This window comes from Caretta caretta, chromosome 9 (assembly GCF_965140235.1).
Source record: "Caretta caretta isolate rCarCar2 chromosome 9, rCarCar1.hap1, whole genome shotgun sequence".
NCBI classification, from domain to species: domain Eukaryota; kingdom Metazoa; phylum Chordata; order Testudines; family Cheloniidae; genus Caretta; species Caretta caretta.
Genome location: NC_134214.1, coordinates 41,722,836 through 41,743,770, shown reverse-complemented (window position 1 = coordinate 41,743,770; position 20,935 = coordinate 41,722,836). Strand labels below are relative to the sequence as shown.

Below are 20,935 nucleotides of genomic sequence, written 5' to 3'. Positions count from 1 at the left end.
TGAAACTATGGATTTAGTGACCCAGAACTAAATTAAATAGAAGCAGTACAATGAATGTCAGATTTACACTCACTCATCCAAACATATTATGATATTACAGCACCACAGAGAGATGTTCTGTTGTTGAGATAACTGTGACTGTTTAGTTACTGGATTGTTCTTAGAGGACTTACTATCCTACTTCTGGAAAAATTACCAGGATTTTAGAAGTGAAAGAAGTAATTACAAGAATGAGAATTATTTTTATTTAACTCTGGATTGAAAGGCAAGAGACCTTAAAACATGCAGAAGTGTTTCAATGTTAGTGTTAAAGGATGTGTTTGCCTTAGTTAACAGTGCACAGAAATGCACTTACATGGCAGTGTCAAGCAGGCATTACATAGCTTTTAAAAAACCCAAATAGCATAATAGCACAGCGTGGAACCGGTTGGACTTTCTGGTTAGCTTACTTTTTCTTCTTAAATACTTGATGGCACACCTGGTCTTCACATGTCAGCTCCTACAGCATTAAAACAATTGGTAAGTATATATTATTCTGAGCTATATTTCCCATCTACAGCACCCCCTTTGAAAAATCACTGTAAGACCAGCTGAACCACAACATCAAGAAGAGTGTTGCTTATTTAAAAAAAGCAGTATGTTCTATGAAGCCCTAATTAGCTGACATGCATTGCAGGTTGTGATAATTAGATTTTGACACTTGAATTGAGTTTTAAAAAGTATAAAAATGAAAAATGCATTGAAATGGCTCTGTAATGGTGTGGCTTTGCATACTCTATTATCAAAACAACATACTATAATTTATTAGAAGCACTGAAGCAACAAGGGAATTACAAAAAGAGGGTGGAGGGAAGTCTTAGAAAGGATGGGTACAAGGCCAATAGTGTTTCAATAGACTCATGCACCAGCCCACTAGGTCCTCCTGTTTCCAGAGATCTCAGTTTGAATCCTGGTGCCAATAATGAGAACTTTCATTAATGGAATTATTGGCAAATTTTGAATTTATATTATAATAGGGTAGTAGAAGTCTGTCTGTCAGCTGGGTGACAATGGTTTCTGCTTAGATTGAAGAAAACAATAGTATTTTTTTATTAATCTGATTGACCTTCCAATGGTAGTTAGATGGCCATCACAACCATCCAGAATGTAAAATGTGGCTTATATAACCGCACAAAATTAATTCTAACAAGAAAAGACTTCAAGGCAGATCCTCAGCTGGTGCAAGTTTTCATTGCTTCACTTCAGTCAATGGAGCGGTGCCAATTTCCACCAGCTGAGGATCTGGCTGTTCATGTGATAAATAGAGGAGACATGCTAAAAAGAAAATATTAATGCATACTGTCCATCAAATAGATAACTCTGAGCTCTGTATTATAGCCAGCAATCCAGTTCTAGGGTGAAGAAATTCATATTCTGATAGGCAAAATAATTCCTAACTATCTATACAGATCCAAATTTGGTGAAGTTAGTATTAAACTACTCACTAAAAGCTGTGTGATTCTGCCTGTTACTGTCTCTTTCTGAGCCCCTAACATCCAGCATTACCATGCACAATTTACCGATTGTTCTTCTTGGGACTCCAGCGTTCCTCCATATGCTCTCATTTCTCTTTCCAGATGTCATTGACTGCTTTATTTTCTTTACAGGCCCATATGGCATCTCTACGGCTTGCTGCATTTCTCTTTGCATCCCCGTTTACTAACTCAACTGTTTGACATTTTTTTTTTTTTTTTTTTTTGCGGGGCGGGAGCGGGAGTGGGAGCAGTAGCACAAGATAACTACACTATAGATTGCTCACTAGCTTTCCCTGTGTATTCTGGGAGAGTTTTTTCTCATCTGGATAACTGCATAGTTCTTGCTAGAACTCATTTTTTGGAATGACAAAAAAATATTTTTCTTACAGGTTTTATTCAGCACATAAACACTGTGGTTTATTTTTAGTATTTACTCAAAATGCGGAAGGAATTGGATGTGCTATGTAACTGGAAGGGCTGCAGTGCAGTGAACTGGACCAAAAGTCACTGTAGGTTTGTGGTTTATTTAGGAAGTAGGTGGAGACAAATTAAACAGCCGCGGTTCTGGTAGAAAGGGGTTTTTAGAGTTTAGGTATCAGAGCTGTGTGAGTAAAATGAAAAAAATCCTTGGAACTATAGTAACTATACTATTCCACAGTCTCTGTTACATTCTATAGTTGAAAGTCAGCTCTTACCAAATGCAGTCTCTCCCCTTCAATCCAATGTGTCCAGCCTCTGTTTTTCTTCTCTCCCTTCTGGACACATACTAATTTATCACCATCCCAAATCACGAGCGTCTGCAGCGATCAAAGGATTAAATCCAGTAAGTTAACTAGGGATTTTGGAAAACATCGAAATACACCAGAACTAACAATGAGGTAGCATAACTGCAGTGTGTGATCAGAAAATCCCACCTGCTTGTCTGAAGACACTAGTGGCCCAAATGCCACTTAGTATAAAGTTCTTTATGTTGTCACCTTGTAATTATTTCTTCAGATACCATGATACAGACCATATGTGTGCAAAGGAAGGGGAATGAGTTAATTGAATTTCTGATGCTGTTTATAATCTTTTTTTATTAATGCTTTCATATAGCGAGAAAAGAAAAATACAGTTTTCATATGCAGTGCTATTCTATAAAGTGCAATAACTGGAATGCTATGGATCATAGTGACTAGTGCAGCATTAACACCGCCTCTGTCTGTACATAAAACAGACAGACAGAGAAAAAGTATGTAAATGACACTTGGTACAACACAGTTATAGTTTATTTTATAGCATCCTTCAGGCGCTGTAACCAAGAGCTTTAAAGCCAGAGCAGTCATATGTTTTCACAATGAAATTTAAACTGAGTATTTCGTTAAAGGGAGAGAATGGAGGCATGGCTTGGCTGCTGGTACCACTCCCTATCATGCTGACAAATATTGTCTCATTGATGGGGGTGTATAAGGAAACAATCTATTGTCTTGTTTTATATTTAGAGCATAGGCTCTTTGGGGCAGGGACAGTCTTGTTGTTCTGTACATCACCTAGCACAATGGGGTCCTCGTCCAGGCCTGGGGCTCCTAGGTACTATGATGATACAAAAAAATAATCAATGAGTTCCAGGTAGAATGCGCACCAGAGGCAGGGGTGAATGAATGGCCTAAGCCTCCTCCACCTCCCACAGTGCAGAAGGGGTAGAGACAAGCCAAAACTGGAGAAGTGGAAAGTGTTGTGCATGTAGTTGGAGAGAGAAGAGGAAATGAATCCAGAAGCAGAGTTCTGGAAAAATCAAGGGCAATTTTAAATTAGAACTGGAGACTAATAGGAAACCAGTGAACGTGACTCTCCACAATCTCTAGATTTAGGGAAAGAGAGAAAATGGCATATCCACAGCATTCTGGACTCTCTAAAGTTGAGAGAGGGATTTAGGGAGACTGTGAAGATGGAACATCATTCGTCAAAACAGGAAATGATTAAGACATGACTAAAATTACAGCACAGTACAGTCAGAATCAAGATAAGGATAATGTCGCCTAAGACTAGCAATAAAGTTTTCTCCACTACACAACAATTTATACAGGGGAAATGATATCAGGTAGCAATCATTTAGATAAGAGATCAGGTGGAATTATAATGTTGCAACAAGGAAGTCCAACTTGTCCCAAGATAAGAGGAGAAAAATAAGGTTACAGAGAGTTCAGTGAAGACAATTTTGTTCACAGATGAGATTGCTGATGGCTTTGACACAGGGGAAGGAGAGTGGGGAAGGTTATAGATGGACCAGGTTATAGATGGATCAGTGGAGACTTGTGTGCATTGTTTTAAAGCAGTAAAGCTGTTTAGTACCTCACCATGCTCACTGTAGAAAGGGCTGGGGAGAAGTGATAAAGGTTAAAGCAGGGGATTTGGAAGCCTAGAAAGGACATTATAAGCCTGATTATTCTCTGACTTACAGTGTTGTGAATCAGAAGTAACTCCAGAAGAGCTACCTCACGTGAAACTGGGGCAAGTGAGAACAAAAGCATGCCTATGGCTCAAAAAATGCCTTCAGTTAAACCTGTGCAGCTCCTCTGGGGGATTCCATGAACGCAGATAAGGACAGGATTAATCTCTATATGCTGCCTACTTCCTCTGTGAGGACTAATGAGACAAAGTGGGTCTTGCTGTCAGTAAGCTTTGAGCTGTGCGACCATCTCTCCAGAGGCTGACAGCAGGATCTGAGTTCAGAGATTAAAGCTGTTTACTGGGATAAGTTGATGATGCAGAAGTAGGTGTAAGGTCAGAGAGGAGCAAGTTAGCCAAGAGCTGAGGAAGAGGGTAGAACTGGTTACCAGCTGAAGAGCTGGCATGGATAGGATCAACAAATGATAACAGAAAGAGAGGTGAGTGGTTGGGATAAGTTAATGATGCAGAAGTAGGTGTAAGGTCAGAGAGCAGCAAGTTAGCCAAGAGCTGAGGAAGAGGGTAGAACTGGTTACCAGCTGAAGAGTTGGCATTGATAGGATCAACAAATGATAACAGAAAGAGAGGTGAGTGGCTGTTTGGGGCAGGTTTTCAAAGGTCCTTTGCATTGTTGAAAGTCTCTGTTACATGTTTTCAGGGGATGTTAGGGGAATAAAACTGATGGCAGTATTGGTAGAGGAAAGCAAGGGTGTGTTCAGTAAATGAATACACCAAATTGTTCAGGCCATGATCCCTTAAGAGGTCTTTTCGCGGAACTCCCACTGACTTCCATGGGAATTCCACATGTAGAGGGCTTACAGGAACAGACTCAGATAGAACTGGCAATTTTAAAATAATGTGGAGGGGAAAAAAGTCTTAGTAGTTTTAAAGTGCAACTTCAGCAGCAGCTAAATTATAAGTGACAAAATATACTTCCTCTCTTTACTTTTAAATATAGAACACTACAAAGAGGTTTATCATAGAATGACAGGAAAGATTCCTTGCTAGAAAAAATGTAATGAGTTATTGCCCTCACAAATCTGGGAAACCTTCCTGATTTGCCTATAAAATAAATATTTGCAATGTGAAAGAAAAATGCAAATTACCTGCACTTTAGAGACAAACATTCTCCAATATCTGTAAATTGCTTTCCATTATTTTTAGTCAGGAAATTTACAGAACTGCTTGCCCTGTTTTTAACTGCAGTGTACATGGAAATCAAATACTAAGTGTATACCTGCACAACTCGGTTGTCAAGCCCCTTGGTGTATTCTTCAAATGCCACTCCCACAGAGTAATTCAGTTCATAGTTTCTTAAAGTGCTCAGTGTTTTTGTCTTAAAATTGACTCCATCTTGAATAATTTCTTTCGTTTGTTTCAAGTGTCCTGCAATCTTACGAGTGGCAAAATCAATGCCTATCAACAAACAAAACAGAAGTGTATGATATACCTAGCCAAATTCCAACTTCTGGTACAAAGATGCAAAAGATACTTTTATATATACTCCAAAACTATGAAAACTACACTATGAAAAGCATTTGCACATATAATCCTCTCAATTACAGGTAAAACAAGGTGGAGTAACTCTCTTCTAGAATTGGCTGACATTTCTCACTTGAAACTTTTTTTTAATGACAAAAAAGGTCTTTTTTTTAATGAAAAATTGAGGAAAGTTTGTGTTTTTTCAAAAAGTGTTCTAATTTTTTGATGAGAAGCCCGTTTTTTTTCAGTTTTGGGTATTTTTCCACCTTCATATACCCCTCTTCTTTTTTCAGTGACAAAATGAAGGGCAAGGGGAGGCACGAAGTGGGAGAAAAACTGAAAATCTCCAAGATTTTCCATATTCATGTTTTTGGAAAAAATAAAATTTCCACTGCTTTCGGTGAAAATTTTCAAGAAAACAGTACCGCTCCAGTACTACTCTTTGACCAGGTCTCCTCACATCTATAGAAGGATCTCAGAATGGGTGCAGTAGATATGCAGTAGATGTGTCTGATCCAGTGAATTTTGGCATGTATCTTTTATTTCACCATAATCACAGATTATTGTTTGGGACTGTGTGTAATATGTGGAACTGATTGCATTTATATTGACACTGGGACTATACTGCATGTGATTTAACAGCCATCTGTAAAAGCCATTATCCCCCTTATTGTAAAGTAGTTTGAATCAGAATCATATTAATTAGGAAACCCTTTGCAGAAATGATGCTTGCATGTAAATAAGTAAACAAATAAGAGCTATATTCGCTAATTGTCCCTAGGAAAGAATGTTAGAAACAAAAATCAAAGTTGGTCAGACTTTAAAGGACAAAAATGGATAGAAAAAGATTATTTTGCAGCTTCCATATGGGTAAAGGATGGAAAGTTAAAAACAAAAAGGCAAATAGCCAAAGAGTACTGCATTTGACGCCCTCTTTAATATTCAGTCAGCATTTTGTGCCTGATCCCCTTTACCATTCCGTACTCTGTTCGTGATGAAAACTAACATAATATAAACAACTATTTGCAACTGAATGCCCTGAAAGATATGTCAAATATATTACCATCATGACACAATTTACTCTAGACAATACACTTAATGCCAGCTGCATTGCCAGGTACAATAAATATCTGACCATTTGGCAGTGAATCTTGTTATGGTGTTATATGCAAATGAAATAATCTAACATGTTTCTCTCAGAGACTGAAAAATAGTGTGGCTTGTTAACCATCCTTGAGCTTTTTCACATACAAATTAATCATTTTCGTCTCGGCACAACCTTGTACAAATGGAGCCCATTTTCTTTTGGTGGATTGATTATGCTACTGCTAAGGCAGTAATTGAATTGAGTGAAAGGACTGGCTGGAAAACAAAACAAAAAATGTTACTTTAACATAGGAAATGATGTTCATATTCAAGTATTTATACTCAAGGGTTCTCAAGTATATTTTTTCTGTTGCTGTGGATTAAAGGTATCTCTGGGTCTGATTTACAGCCAGGTAACAAAGTTTAGGTCTCTCGGAGGAAAGAAGTCTAATTTTCCAAAGGAATGCTATTTCTGACTAATCTATTAATCTTGCACTACTGCAGAAAATCAGGGGAGGTTTTATTAAACACATTTTGAACACATAACACATTTTGAACAATACAAGCAATAAAGATGAAACATGGTTCTATTAGATTAGATTGAAATACTTTGTAACATGCTTATGAAAAAGTTAAAGTTTCTGGCTTAAAGGGCAAAATGATTTGTTAATTAAAGTATATGAATGCATATGTAGCAATTATAAGGATGAATGAACCTCAAAAAGTTCAGCTTCATTGTGCTTTGGACCTGAACTTCTTAATTCTTAGAATACCAACCAAATGTAAAATCGGGAGAAACAGAGCAGAAAAATCTCTTTTCACTATTTCCATATAATTTCTTTTTCATTGATAACACAGTAAGTGAGGGACAAATTCTCAGTACCACACACAGAAATACACATCTAGATACTGCTTTGTGGCAAATTAGGTGAGGCACTTTTCACTAGCACTGAAGTGCAGTGCATAAAACATGGCCAGAAAACCCACAGAACAAAGGGCCTGATCCAAAGCCAATTGGTGTAAACATGGCTCTCACTCTGCAACCTCACACCAAGTTTCTTAGGGGGAGGCTATCTTTAAACTCCATCAGGAGGTTCAGTAGGCACATCTCCAGTGGAGGCAGTACAGGAGATGTAATGAATCAGCCTGTCTCCCAGGCAAAATGTCCCTGTTCCCACCTAGTCTGGGCCTGCCCATTCACTGTACTGCACCAACCGCTTCTGAGCAACCCAGCAGATCAGGAATTGTGGGTGGCTTAAATTTCTGCAAATCCTTCTTCAAGTGGGCTTCTCAGTGCTGCACCAACCGCCTCTGAGCAACCCAGCAGATCAGGAATTGTGGGTGGCTTAAATTTCTGCAAATCCTTCTTCAAGTGGACTTCTCAGTGCTGGGTTCCTGTGGTCCTATTTCCACCTGAGGGGCCCAGGGGCTGAATCAAGCCCTTTATTTTATAGTCTAATGTGTCAAACACCCCAGAGAAATCCAGTAAGATAATTTTAGGATGGTTTCAGTCAGGTATCCTGTTGTCATCGCTAACTGAAATAGTCCTGAGGATGGAACGGAGATGTGACAAAAGCACTGCTATTAGTTATGACACAAAAGGAAGCAGAGAATTGGGAAGCCCATTGCTTATTGTAGCACGATCGGGATTAGAATGTTTAAAGATGAAATAATACACATCCTATGGGAGTGAGGCACCAAGCGCCTATTGAATTTCAGTCTAAATTTTAGAGGGGAAGTACCAATCTAAAGAGAGATATTAATAATATTATTACCAATTGCTGGCCTTCTTGGTAAAAGTTTTTAAGAAGAGTAGATATGAGCAGTTATGACCCAACTGACAGAATCAATACAACAATATTAGCAGATGATACCCAAGGGAGAGTTTAGGAGAGGAGAAAGGAACAGAGTGTTGAGTGACATTACAACCAGATTAAAAGACTTAGTAAAACTCTCAGTCCTGTTGGAAGAGAGACTCATACTCTTCAAGTGCATGCCTAGACTAGCCTATAAGGAAGAAGGACATTTAAACAATGAAGAGAATTTGTCAGTCACCAAGAATGACAACAATATTAGAGCTCTTTTAGCTGCTTTTCCCAACAGTACATTTGTTCAGAGATCACTTTTGAGTTGAGTGGAAAGGATTTTCCATCCCTCGTGTAGTCTTGCCAGCATCAAGCACTCAAAAGTCATGAGTCCACCCACTCCAAATAATGAGATTGGCTTATAATCATGATTTTAAAATAATAATAAATGTTGGGCTCTTTTTGTCAGCCTCCTGGTTCTGAGCCTCTGGGGTGCTCTCATTTCACATTTTCAGGCTGTCCTCTGCAAAAATGAGGGATATTTTTCCCCACCCCCCAAAAATTAAAGCTGAAATTCTCAGATCCAGTAGCTAAGACTTTAAGAAAAATACTAAATATCATGAAACTCGCATGAGTCAGACCCCTTAGATATCCATAATGTCCTATAGGGTTAAGATAGTTTTATCTGCATGCAAACTAAAACATCTGAAATTACATTTGTATTGAAAAGATCAAATATAAAATGGTCCTCAAATTAACAGAAGACAATTATCCCTTGTAAAACTTTTACACTGTCATTATAATAATTGAAGACACTAATGTGGGGAAAATAGAGTGACATTGGCATTACTAGGAGCTTGGTCTCCATTCACATTTCCAGCTCTCTTAATGTGCTGCTTGCACTAAATTAACTTTCTTTCAGTGTTCTTTTAACATCTAAATAAGGATTCCATTTATTAATAACTTTAATTTTCTTGCTGTGGAAATATGCTCCCATAAAAATTATTAGAAGGTTCATTACTATGTAAACTTTTTACTATACCTGTTAGTTCAGTTACAGTTTTTGCTCCACTGCTATGGAGTATCTTGTTACTTGCTCGGGAAGTCACTCAATTTTATCTAGACATATTATAGCAAGTGTATGATTTTTTAATATTACTGCCAGAAACTCTTATCCCCAAAACATATCAAAGGAGTAAGACCGCTGTACTATTATTTTTTTTAAAATAGGCATGATTGATAAATAAAAGCTCTTGTCCCAATATCGTATTTTTTTCATTTACCTAAGGCAACCATGTAACCGTCGAAGTTTTCATTGGATTCCATTTCCCACGTTCCATTGTAATCAGCAGGCATGCTGGCTAAGAAGGGCAGATCAAATGCTGAGCCTGGAAGCAAGTTCTGCAGAGAGAATGTGTTATAACTGTCCTTTTTATATCTTCCTTGGATAAAGTTTATGATTTTCCATATAATAAAGTCTGAAGGTCGGAGATATAACCCGACAGAACTTTGCTTCATTAACAAAGTTCAGGAGGACAGCAGACAGGCCAGGAATGGGTTTCTGAAGCAAGAACTAACAGAGAAAGGTATTTTACAGTGACCTTTGTAAAGAACAGCAATCTCATATAGACATTCCTTTGAAACGTGCCACAATGTCAAACTGTGCAACCCAATGTAAGTTCTCTTTTTCAATTCACTTCTCCTACATACAATAAGCCCCAATTAAGAGCCTGGCCTTGCATATTTCATGCGCCCTAACTCCCATGTGAAGTTGGTGGAAGTTTTGGATGTATAATGAATGCAAGATTGGTCCATTAAAGAGGAAATCCCTATTTTTAAAAGAGAGAATATTTATGATTTTATTTTATTTTACTTCTCAACTTTATATTCCAATGTATTAAAATAGAGTTCAAAGATATTCCTGTTTTCCCTCCCCAAATGTCCCTTTTTATAGATGTCAAATGTTGGCAAATATGCATCAGGCATAAATTCACTTGAATACATTTCATTTAACTAATTGTACAAGTCACAGGGCGCCCCTCAAGCTACCCTGGGAGCAGCACTGTCTAGCCCATTTTTAAGCCTGTTTCTTTTTCATCAAGTGCATCTTTAATCCTGGATTTCCAACTGGGGCAGGATTACAGCACAGGTGTACAGCAGGAGGGGCTTTTCACAGGATTTTTCTCTCTCCCCCGCATTCTCCCTCTTTGTTTACCTCATCTTCATAGTTATATATCATCCCCATTACTAAGCCAATTACCTCATTAACCCAATAGTTGCTTCCAAGTGTTAGTAATCTCCTCCAGTAACGGTTTGGTTGATTCCAGTTAAGCCTTCAGCCTTCTCTGTGCTGCAGCAACCTCAGTGACCAGGGTACAACAACTCACACTCTGCTACAGTGAAGATATTGAGATAATCTGCAGAAAGTCCTACAAATGCAGGAAAAGGCCAAACTAATGCAGCTAGGGTGCATTTTAGGCAGTCACTTCTATTAGCCTGACTTTTGGTGCTTTGGGTTAGACTCTTTCAGAGTCAGATCAAAAGTCTGTTTTTCAATTTTGAACCTCACAAGATGCACCTACTCAGAACAGAAGACAGACTGTACAATTTTTACTCCATAGCAGGGGCAGGGAGGATCACAATGAGTCATGGAAGTGGGGTGGGAGGAGGTATTGTTTCATATTCTCTGTGTGTATATAAAGTCTGCTGCAGTTTCCACGGTATGCATCCGATGAAGTGAGCTGTAGCTCACGAAAGCTCATGCTCAAATAAATTGGTTAGTCTCTAAGGTGCCACAAGTACTCCTTTTCTTTCATGGAAGTGTGTAGCTGATGGTACCTCAGCAAACCTCACAGCTGTACTCTGAAGGCACCTTGTCTTTCCAGTGAGGCCCACTGAAGGGGAGTCGCAGTCTGGTGGACAACAACAAGGCTGTCAAATCAGGACTACTGCACAGGACAGTAAAGACCTCCCTGGAGCCTGGGGAGGATGGACATAAGGAATGTGGTGTCATGCTGTCTGGAACGGCTCATGACCATGAGTGTCTACCTCAAGGCAGACTGTCAAAAGCAAGTCAGACACCCCAGTTAGTATTATTAGATTTCACCAAGCCAGTAACAAATGTGAACTCCTGTATCACTCGAACAATCTCACCATGGAAATCACAGACAGTCCCCTTAGACTCTCTAGTCTATCTTGCCACCCAGACAAACTAGACTTAGTGATACATAGTCACTAACACGAAAAATCCCACAATATTCAGGTTACTTCCAGTCCCAAGAGACCAGTCACTTACGCCAGATCAGTTGGTGCCCTAGATCTTACACCAAAGACAATGCCTGTAGCCAATCCTGTAATAAGCTATCTACAGATTTATTAACTAGGAAAAAAGAAATAAGAGAGTTATTTACAGGTTAAAGCGAGCAAACATATACACACAAATGAGTTATTATCTAAATCCTACAAGTGACAGAGTTGCAGTGATCTGTCAATTCAAAGTGTCTTTCAGGGTGGACCCAGGAAATAACCCCTGGGGAGCTTTGGCTTCAGTTCGGTGTCTCTAGCCCTGTGAGAATTCAAAGATTGAAGAGAGATGGAAAATTTTCCTGTGTCTTTATTTCCTTCATTCAGCTTCCAAGTCTGCAGAACATGATTCCTTGGATCTAGTATTGCACCGCTACAGACTAGGGATCGAATGGCTAGGCAGCAGTTCTGCGGAAAAGGACCTAGGGGTGACAGTGGACGAGAAGCTGGATATGAGTCAGCAGAGTGCCCTTATTATCAAGAAGGCCAATGGCATTTTGGGATGTATAAGTAGGGGCATAGCGAGCAGATCGAGGGACGTGATCGTCCCCCTCTATTCGGCATTGGTGAGGCCTCATCTGGAGTACTGTGTCCAGTTTTGGGCCCCACACTACAAGAAGGATGTGGATAAATTGGAGAAAGTCCAGCAAAGGGCAACAAAAATGATTAGGGGTCTGGAACACATGACTTATGAGGAGAGGCTGAGGGAACTGGGATTGTTTAGTCTGCAAAGGAGAAGAATGAGCGGGGATTTGATAGCTGCTTTCAACTACCTGAGAGGTGGTTCCAGAGAGGATGGTTCTAGACTATTCTCAGTGGTAGAAGAGGACAGGACAAGGAGTAATGGTCTCAAGTTGCAGTGGGGGAGGTTTAGGTTGGATATTAGGAAAAACTTTTTCACTAGGAGGGTGGTGAAACACTGGAATGCGTTACCTGGGTTCACAAGTTCAGACCAAACATTTTCAAAGTTATAAAGCAAAATTTACATATTTTCTTATAGCCTGAAATACTGACATGACAAGTGAGATTAATGCTTGCAGCAACTTACAAACATTCCATAGCATCTACACACTAAATACAGGCATGACTAAAACCTATTTTGAGCAAAACTAATATACAAGTCAACTGGTCTGGTTTCCAGCTACGAGTTGTCAGTTCCTAGTTAATGCCTGCAGCCTGGGCAAGAACTGGCATCTGGCCTGATGTTGTCACATATGGATTCTTCCGCCCTCCACATCCCTGATAGTTTGCGGCCTGCCAGATCTCTGTTCACTCCTAGCATCTCCCATGGGCCATCTCACTTCCATGTCTCTCCACCAATCTGTTCGTTCTCCATATCTCCTACTCCATGGCAGCCCGCTCCCTTAGTGGATGGGTGACATGAGGTTGCGAGGGGAATCACAGATATGCCGATGGCCTGGGGCAGAGGGAGTTCAATGCTTCCGTGCTGAGGCATCACTGATGGAAGGACTGTCCTAGTGCTGGTGTCTTCTGTCTATTAAGCTGCAGAGCTGTGGGGAGCTGTTGGTACACAAAGCCTCAGTGCAGAGACAGTTGCTCCCATAGCAGTGCTACCCCAGTATGGCAGGGAGCCTAGGCAGCAGTTGTTGGAGCTGAGTGTCTTCACATAAAGACAGGGCCTCACCAAGGGCTCTACATGGTGTTGCTGCCTCCAGGAGCCAAGGTAGCAGCAATGACGGAGCCCTTCAAGAGCTAATGCCTCAGTGCAGATTGGTGTCCCCTCAATAGGCCTTTTGTACAATTCACTTCTTTCCAACCTGGCTTCCCATCCACACAACTTTACACTGGGCTCACTATATCTCCCCTATTCAGCTCTCCTCACTGCATCACTCAGTTGCTGAGTTTTTAGTTAACAATTAGATTTACAAACATCAATTTTCCTTTAACAAATCTCTTTGTATATAATTTCAAAACATTTCTCTGTTTTTTTTTTTAGTTTTATTCCTTAGTTTTCATTGTGTTTATCATTTCCAGAGATGAAGCTAGTTATCAGGCAGTGGTTTAAAGGGTTTGGGCTAAACATCAAATCCTATTGGTTTTCCTCTTTCAGTAAGGGAGGACTTCCTGTTAGGGGTCAGGGGCTGGAAGGGTTAGTTTAGGCAGTTGAAGGGCAAGGGTTTAGATCATAACAATTTCTGTTATACTGTCATTTCCTGTGACATCATAGCTAGCATTGCCACTTCCTGTGATATCACAATCCCATATTTTATGTCTCTATGATTCTCTTATCTCCATCCATCAATCTCCCTGACATTTGCTAGGGTCAGTATGCTACTCAGGGGAATGCAATGCCTGTGAGAACACAGTAACTCAGGGATGGATTTACAATGTGGCTTCTCCCACCTGGGCTAGACTAATTTGGGTACTCATCACCTGAGTTAACTCAGCAGTGAAGACATATCCTTTATGACACTATCACCTGTTGGATTTTGGAATTAAGAAAGCCATACTCAGCAGCTCCACCTTGCCATGTTATCCAGGGTTCTTGCGGTTGTGTGTGCTGCAGTGGACAAGAAGCCTTGCAGTCATCAAAAAGCAATGAAAAGCAATCCAAGTTTGAAGAGACATGTGAAGTCATGAAAATTTTAAAAATAACTGCCTATGCAATGGAACTTTCTGAGAACTTAAAGTGCTTTAGTATGGACATAAGACAATTTCCTGTAATTAAAGTTTTAAATGCTTAAGGAGCTTAACACAGCTAAGGCAACTTAATTGACCTAAGGTCTTAAAGACTGATCAGTTAAGGCAACTGAAGAGGACTCAACACTCAACTTTCTCTCCTCTCTTCTTTTACTCCCTTTTTTTTAAAACAGGGAACTGTGAATGATTTCCTCTTGTCACTTGGTACCCGAACACCATGGTTACTGTCCCACTTGCCCTCTCAGGCTTCGCAGGATTCTATGACAGGGTCTCTTGCCTCAGTAGTACCCTCCTGGGGGGCTGATTTATTACAAACATAGTGCAAATAATCCATAACAAAGGTCCATCATCCCCTGTGCACGTAGTCCTTAAAATTCTACACCATCTAGTCTGTCAACACACCACATACTACACTCTCGCATCTTTCACCGTACCTGGGCTCTTCTTAAGTCCTCTCCAGCCCTTTAGCCACGACAGCCATCCCAGATCATCCAGATGAAGCGCATCACCATTCTTGCCAACACAAACTCCCCCAGCCTTTCTGCTGTCAGGTTATCATCACTAGGGGAACATCCATCTTCCCCTGTTCGATTATCCTCTCACATCCCAGACAGGCCAGCAGCTAGGTCCTTGCTGTGGTCTCCTGGCTCTCAGCTCTCTCCCGCCCTCTGGTTCTCACACTCCAGCACTCCACTACTCACCGGCCTTCAGCCTTCTTTGGCCCATCTCTCCAGTACAGAAGTCAGTTAAACCCCTCTGCTGCTTCCCTGCTTTCAGCCCTCCCCGGCCCTCAATTCAGCTCTCCATTTGGAAGTCATCAGAAACTCCCTTGCTGCCTTCAGCTCTTGTTAGCTTGGGAAGCAGAGCTGGCAAGCCTCTTCAGCTTTCCCCAGGAATCTCCTACATCTTCCTTCTCTCTGGTCCTTTACAGACTCATGTGCTGTCCTGGCCAAATTGGGAGCACCTGTTCTGGAACAGGGGTTTTGGTCCAGATTCATTTAAAGGGGTCAGCCACTGTGTGACAGGAACTTAAATACAAAAAATAACATTAATCCAATATTACGATCGAGAAATCAAGCACACAGAGAAGGAAGTTTGAAAGCAAAGATTTTCACTGTGTTGTGCATGTGTAATACTTTCTCATCCTATTTTACTTTGTTGAGAGGCAATCTTAATCTCCACAAAGGATGCTGAAAAACTGCAGATGGTTCAGACAAGAAGCACCAGAGTTATGTGAGACCTTACAATGGGAGACTTAAGGTGCTCAATTTATTTAGCATAATAAAGAGAAGGACAAGAGGGATGTTGATCATGGTTTAAGTACCTTTCTGGTGAGAAGATTCCTGACACTAGGGGGCCTTTTAATCTAGCAGACAAAGGCCTGAAAAGATCCAATGGCTGGAAGCTGAGGTTAGATAAATTCAAATTGAAATATTAGACATAGATTCTTAACTGTGAGTGTAATTAATCACTGGAACAGCTTATCAAGGAAATTGGTAAATTCATCATTGCTTGAAGCCTTTAAGTGGAGATTGGATATATTTCTAAAAGATATGTTCTAATTCATAGACAGGATATTGCACTTAAGTAGTAGGGAAGAATAATTTCTTCCAGTGCAGAATTTATTGGGTGAAATTTGATAGCCTGTGTTATGCAGGAGGTCAGACTAGATAATGGTCTCTCTGGCCTTAAGCTCTGATTCTCTGTTGATATTTTAAAATAAATTTAATGAAATATACAGGGTGTTTAACAAGGACAAGTTTTATGCTGCAGGATAAGTTTTAAACTGAATTTCTTTCCTTTGTCTACTCCCTTTCTCAGCCTCCACACTGTATTAATGAATATATACATTTTACTTATATAATACACACAAAAAGTAGGTTAAAAGAACAGGTTGCAAAGTCAAGCACTCAGAAGTTAGTCTGAATTCTGGCATTTCCTATCTGTACAACCTAAATTCATCCCCCTGATGCATAGGGTATGATACAATCTTTAATTACATGATCACATATAATTTCCTCCCCCCCCCCCCCCCCCGGGCTCCCATTCCCAGTCTCTTCCCCCTCACCCCACATATACATTCACATTCCCATGCTCCTTGCCCAGCCAGTACCACTTTCCCATCCTGGCTCCTCATCCAACCTGTCTCCCCTCCCCCTGGCATCCAGTCATTCTCCCCACATCCCCAGCTCCTAGTCTCCCTCTGTTAGGTACAAGAAATAAAAAAAAATGGAATGGCAGCAGGGAGCCCCCTAACAATATATGAGCTCACAGTCCTCTATTGCAACACCAGCATCTGTCAGCTGGTTGGCAGCCACCCTCTATTATGTAACCTCCCTTCCTACCCTATGATGGAATAATGCACATGGAAGCAGACGTATATAAACCAAACAAGGTGTGTTTATTTAGGGGAAACTGAGGTACATAAATGGGAATGGAAAGATGCATAAACATTAACTAAAACTTATTTGCTTTACAGGTACAGTAACTCAGTGAATGTGTGGCCTGAAGCCAAGGCCCAAACTAGTCCCACGTGGAGTATAAGGTAAGTATAACGTAAAATATCACCCTTCTGATGGTTACTCAGGACCTCTATCCTTTGGCTTGTACAGAGCCTCAGGAGAGGAACGCTGAGGTGATCCTTCGCTGACTTATCCTTCTCACCGGCTCCTGATGACACAGAGGCAGGTTCCCGAAATGGCAGCTGGGCGCTCACAGGCGGATAACAACGACGGATGGTGACTATTGTAGATGGTAATGGCTGTGGATGAGCACTGTCCAGAGTCTCGATGCCCTGTGGAAGCAAAACCTGCACACCTGCCTCTCGGATGAGCAGCCCCTAACTGAGGTAACTGCCGGCCTTATATAGATTCTATGGCACCAAACCGCTTAGGGAAGCCCTGTAGAATCCCCGGTTAAATCCAGTCCAGACTGGTACTTGTTTACCACTTGCGCCGCTACTGACCATTAAAAAGGGCGGGAAACACTCCAACTTCCCTTCTAATCACATGACCAAATTCTCCATGTTGGGTCACAAAATGGATTTCATAATGATATGAACAATACAAACACAAACTTTAGGAATTTGCCCCTAACACCTCCTCGGGCTGTTCATCCAATCTCATTCTCCTGCCTCTACCCCTACACTGACCTTGGCGCCCATTCTCCTTGCTCAGCCAGTCACTGTGCGTATGATGTATGTGCAGTCTGGTCAGTGGTAAGAGCTGTGAGGGGATGGAGCATGCTCTGTGAGGATGGAATCTTTGGAGATTTTTAACTGCTAAATTCTAAATTACTACTGAGCATGTGTGAGCTGAGATTTTTCAAAGGTTTATAGCTTGGCTGTTAGCATTTCGCAAAGTTATAAGCAACTTACAACAGGGCCTTATAATGGAAAGTGTTGGGCAGTCTTAGCAATAGGCAGTGCTACCATCCCTGCCTATAATAGATTTACCTCTCTATAGGGAAAAGGGTATATTCATGGGTGAACAGGATGCTTTGCAATTCATTGTCTAATGGCTAGTTTTTCAGGTCAGACCTGCAGGATTCCTGTGCAATATTCTTTTCAAACCATTCTGGGGACTCGTGTTTTAGTGCAGAGAGAAGGCAACTATCGGAAAGAAACTTCCACCTCCTTTGTGCCTTTGCACAAGTGTCAGGGACAATCACAATTCCTGTGGTTGGGAAGCATGGGGACTGCACACACCATGCTTGCCCAGAGATACACATCACCCCAAAGTGGGAAGGACGGAGGCAAGGCCTTGGCCCTGTTGTCTCTACACCAACCCATGGTATGCCAGGGGAATAGACTGAACCATCCAATATAGTGGTGCAAAATGCACAAGTCATTTGCCCTAGGGAGCTTTAGGGATGAATTCCTGGCAGGGGATGATTCAGCAGAGCTCCTTGAGGAACAATCCTTTGCTGAGCCCCTCCGGGATGACATGGTTATGCATGGCTCCCTATTTAAGGCAGTGCTAAATGGCACAATCCTGTGTATTAATGTACTTCCTAACAAAGTAGCTTTTCTTATGACTACAACACCAGCAAGAACAGTTTTGCACCTTTGTGCTTTGAAATGAAAGAAAGACTTTGTACCTTTTCATTCAGAGCAGCTAGCGGGAGTGCTGAGTAAACACAGCTCCAGATTCATTTAAAAATCCCTAGTGATCTCTAGCTTGTGGAGGTCTCCAAACGTAATATTACCTTCTTTTAGTGCAGCACAGGCACATACAAAAAGAAAGCACTGGCACAAAATGTAGATGTCAGAAGATCTCTGATGATTAATATTAATATAGCACAACCAAAGTGAAGAGCTTCATTTTGTCTGCAAGATAGGAGGTTGTTAAGAGAGTGATTGATAATTAGAGCAAAATTGCACTGTAACTTTTGACCAGTTGCTTATTTGTTATCTGTCTATATCTGTTTGTGTTGCCTTTCAAATTGTAAAGCTTCAGGGCAGGAAACTGTCTTCCCCTCTGTACAGTGTCTAGCACAATGGGCCCTGATCTTGGTTGGAGTCCTGAGACACTACTGTGATAAACATAATATTAATATCCTTTTATAAAAAGATGAGGGCAGAAAATGTCTTTAAGCTCTGGATCCATTTTCAGTGACAGATGTGTAAATCTGGAGAAACTACTTTGAAGTCAATGGAGTTACAAAGGTTTGACCTAGAGAAGAATTTGGCTCTGCACCTTCACATGGGGAATGGTGAGCATTTAAGAAACATATAAGGTTAAGTGTCTACAGTCACCTTCTAAAATCAGAGCACATTCCACAAGACAGAGAGACCAGCTTCATGGACAGAGAATTGAAGTAATTTACTATATCTTTGGAAGGCATTCTGGCAGATGACAGAGTGGGTAGAGCTAAGTCACATGAGCCAGTGATTGCTGATTCTTCCGATCTGCCTACTGCTTAATAAAGAATAGAAGAGGCCATTTGAAGGTAGCTGGACTTAGTAAAATTCAAAGAAAATAAACGATCAGATAAGAAGATATTTTTCTTTTTCTCACAAGGACGTGAATTGTAGCACAGATGTTTACAATGAGGTTTCTGTTTGTCGGATCCTTAATATTACTTAAATAGCATTTTTATAAATTCCATTGTAGGAACTCCCTAAGCATGTCTTTATTTACCCAACAATCTGTAACAGCTCCTTAGGTAAATATGTAATTCAGAAATAAACAGTGACAACTGCTTCATGCAGGTTCTGTTAACACAATATTATTTCAAGCCCCACATGGAAAATTTTTAGTTTGCTGGTCATTGTTCCAGTAGCCTTGTGATGGTCTGTTGGGTCAGTGCTCCGCCAACTAGAATCATCTGTCCCTGGTGACATTGTGGATTAAATAATCATGCTAATAACTCATTCCCAAATGAAAATAGCTCCCGTTGCTTTATATACATACTCTCCATATGGCAAAGTTAATTTAATTTCTGAACTGACAATATGCCATTGTGGAAATTAAGGGAAAAGTGCCCAGTGCTGTTTGTTGTTTTAATTCCAGTGTTCCTTCCTCAAAAGGAACTCCAGCTGAAGTCAATGGGGATTTATGTGTGGCAGGACTACAACAATGGGCCACGTTGATTCTTTTTCTGGTTTTCCAGTATTTAAAAACAATTGTTTCTGAGCTAACAATTGTTTCTGTGTCAAGTTTCAGCCAAGAGCAAAGTTTTACTGCTGAGTTATAAGACCCAGTAAACAAGGCAATACCATGTGAAGTCAGAAAGACCCTTCATTTTTAAGGTTTAAATTGCCTTCCTATTCTGTATTTGTGTATACATACGAAGAAACAAAGAGGGTTTGCTTGGCCTCTAATGAAAGCCCTTTCCTGTAAAACAAAATTGATTGGTAATTGTGTGAAATAAAATAGATGTATATTGAAGGGCTCATGGAAGCTGCCAGATTGAAAACTGAGATTCAAGTCTTCTTTCTACAGAACCAATGGTCATAGAAACTACCCCATATGCTGCCCAGCCATTTCTGGCACTATATCTCAGACTTGCCCTGCGCAAGGATCCCGTATCACAGTAAGAAGGGTATTTAGTTTCCTTGCTCTTCAGAAGGACTCATTTCCCCATTTTGTTTGGGTAGATTGTGCTGTAGGCACTGTTGGGTGCATTGGAGGGGTACAGAGCAGCTGGAACCAGACAGAATTCTTCCTATAGATTCCCAGGCAGTACACAACCACTACACCACCCTTGGAGATGGTGTAGCATGCTCCCAATCCTTAGCATGCCCTTTGATTTCCCTTTTTAATCATTTAGCATGCCCAGGGACCTCCGGAGGGAGCATTCCTGTGCTCTCCAGTGGAATCTGACAAGCCCGAATGCTCTTTTTGCTCTACCCCCAAGACTCTGGCCCTTCGTCATTTTGTCGTCATTTAACAGTATACAATTATAGTAGAATCACATCTTGGCAACTGGGAGGAAGCCAGTTCATGGGAGAGTGAAGGGAAGGGGGATGCTGGCATCAGGGGATGGGATGGAAGGAGGGATCTAGCCACTGGGAGGAGGAATCTGCCCACCAGTGGGAGGGAAGGTGGGAGAGAAATGCACAGCGGGAAGGAGCTTCAAAAGGGACATAGCAAACCTAAACTGGTCAGCCCCCACCACAAATGGAACTGGCCACTGTCGGTTTTCCTAATTCGT

At 40.8% G+C, this 20,935-nt stretch overlaps 1 protein-coding gene across 1 annotated transcript; it reads right to left on the bottom strand.

The window, feature by feature from the left end:
* Positions 1-257: 257 nt before the first annotated feature.
* On the bottom strand, positions 258-9,722 carry RBP2 (retinol binding protein 2). Its single transcript, XM_048864342.2, has 4 exons — positions 9,598-9,722; positions 5,179-5,357; positions 2,210-2,311; positions 258-499 (listed from the first exon to the last, which is right to left on the bottom strand). The coding sequence occupies exons 1-4, from the start codon at positions 9,668-9,670 to the stop codon at positions 446-448; spliced, it is 408 nt and encodes a 135-aa protein (XP_048720299.1). The 5' UTR covers positions 9,671-9,722; the 3' UTR covers positions 258-445.
* Positions 9,723-20,935: the final 11,213 nt, after the last annotated feature.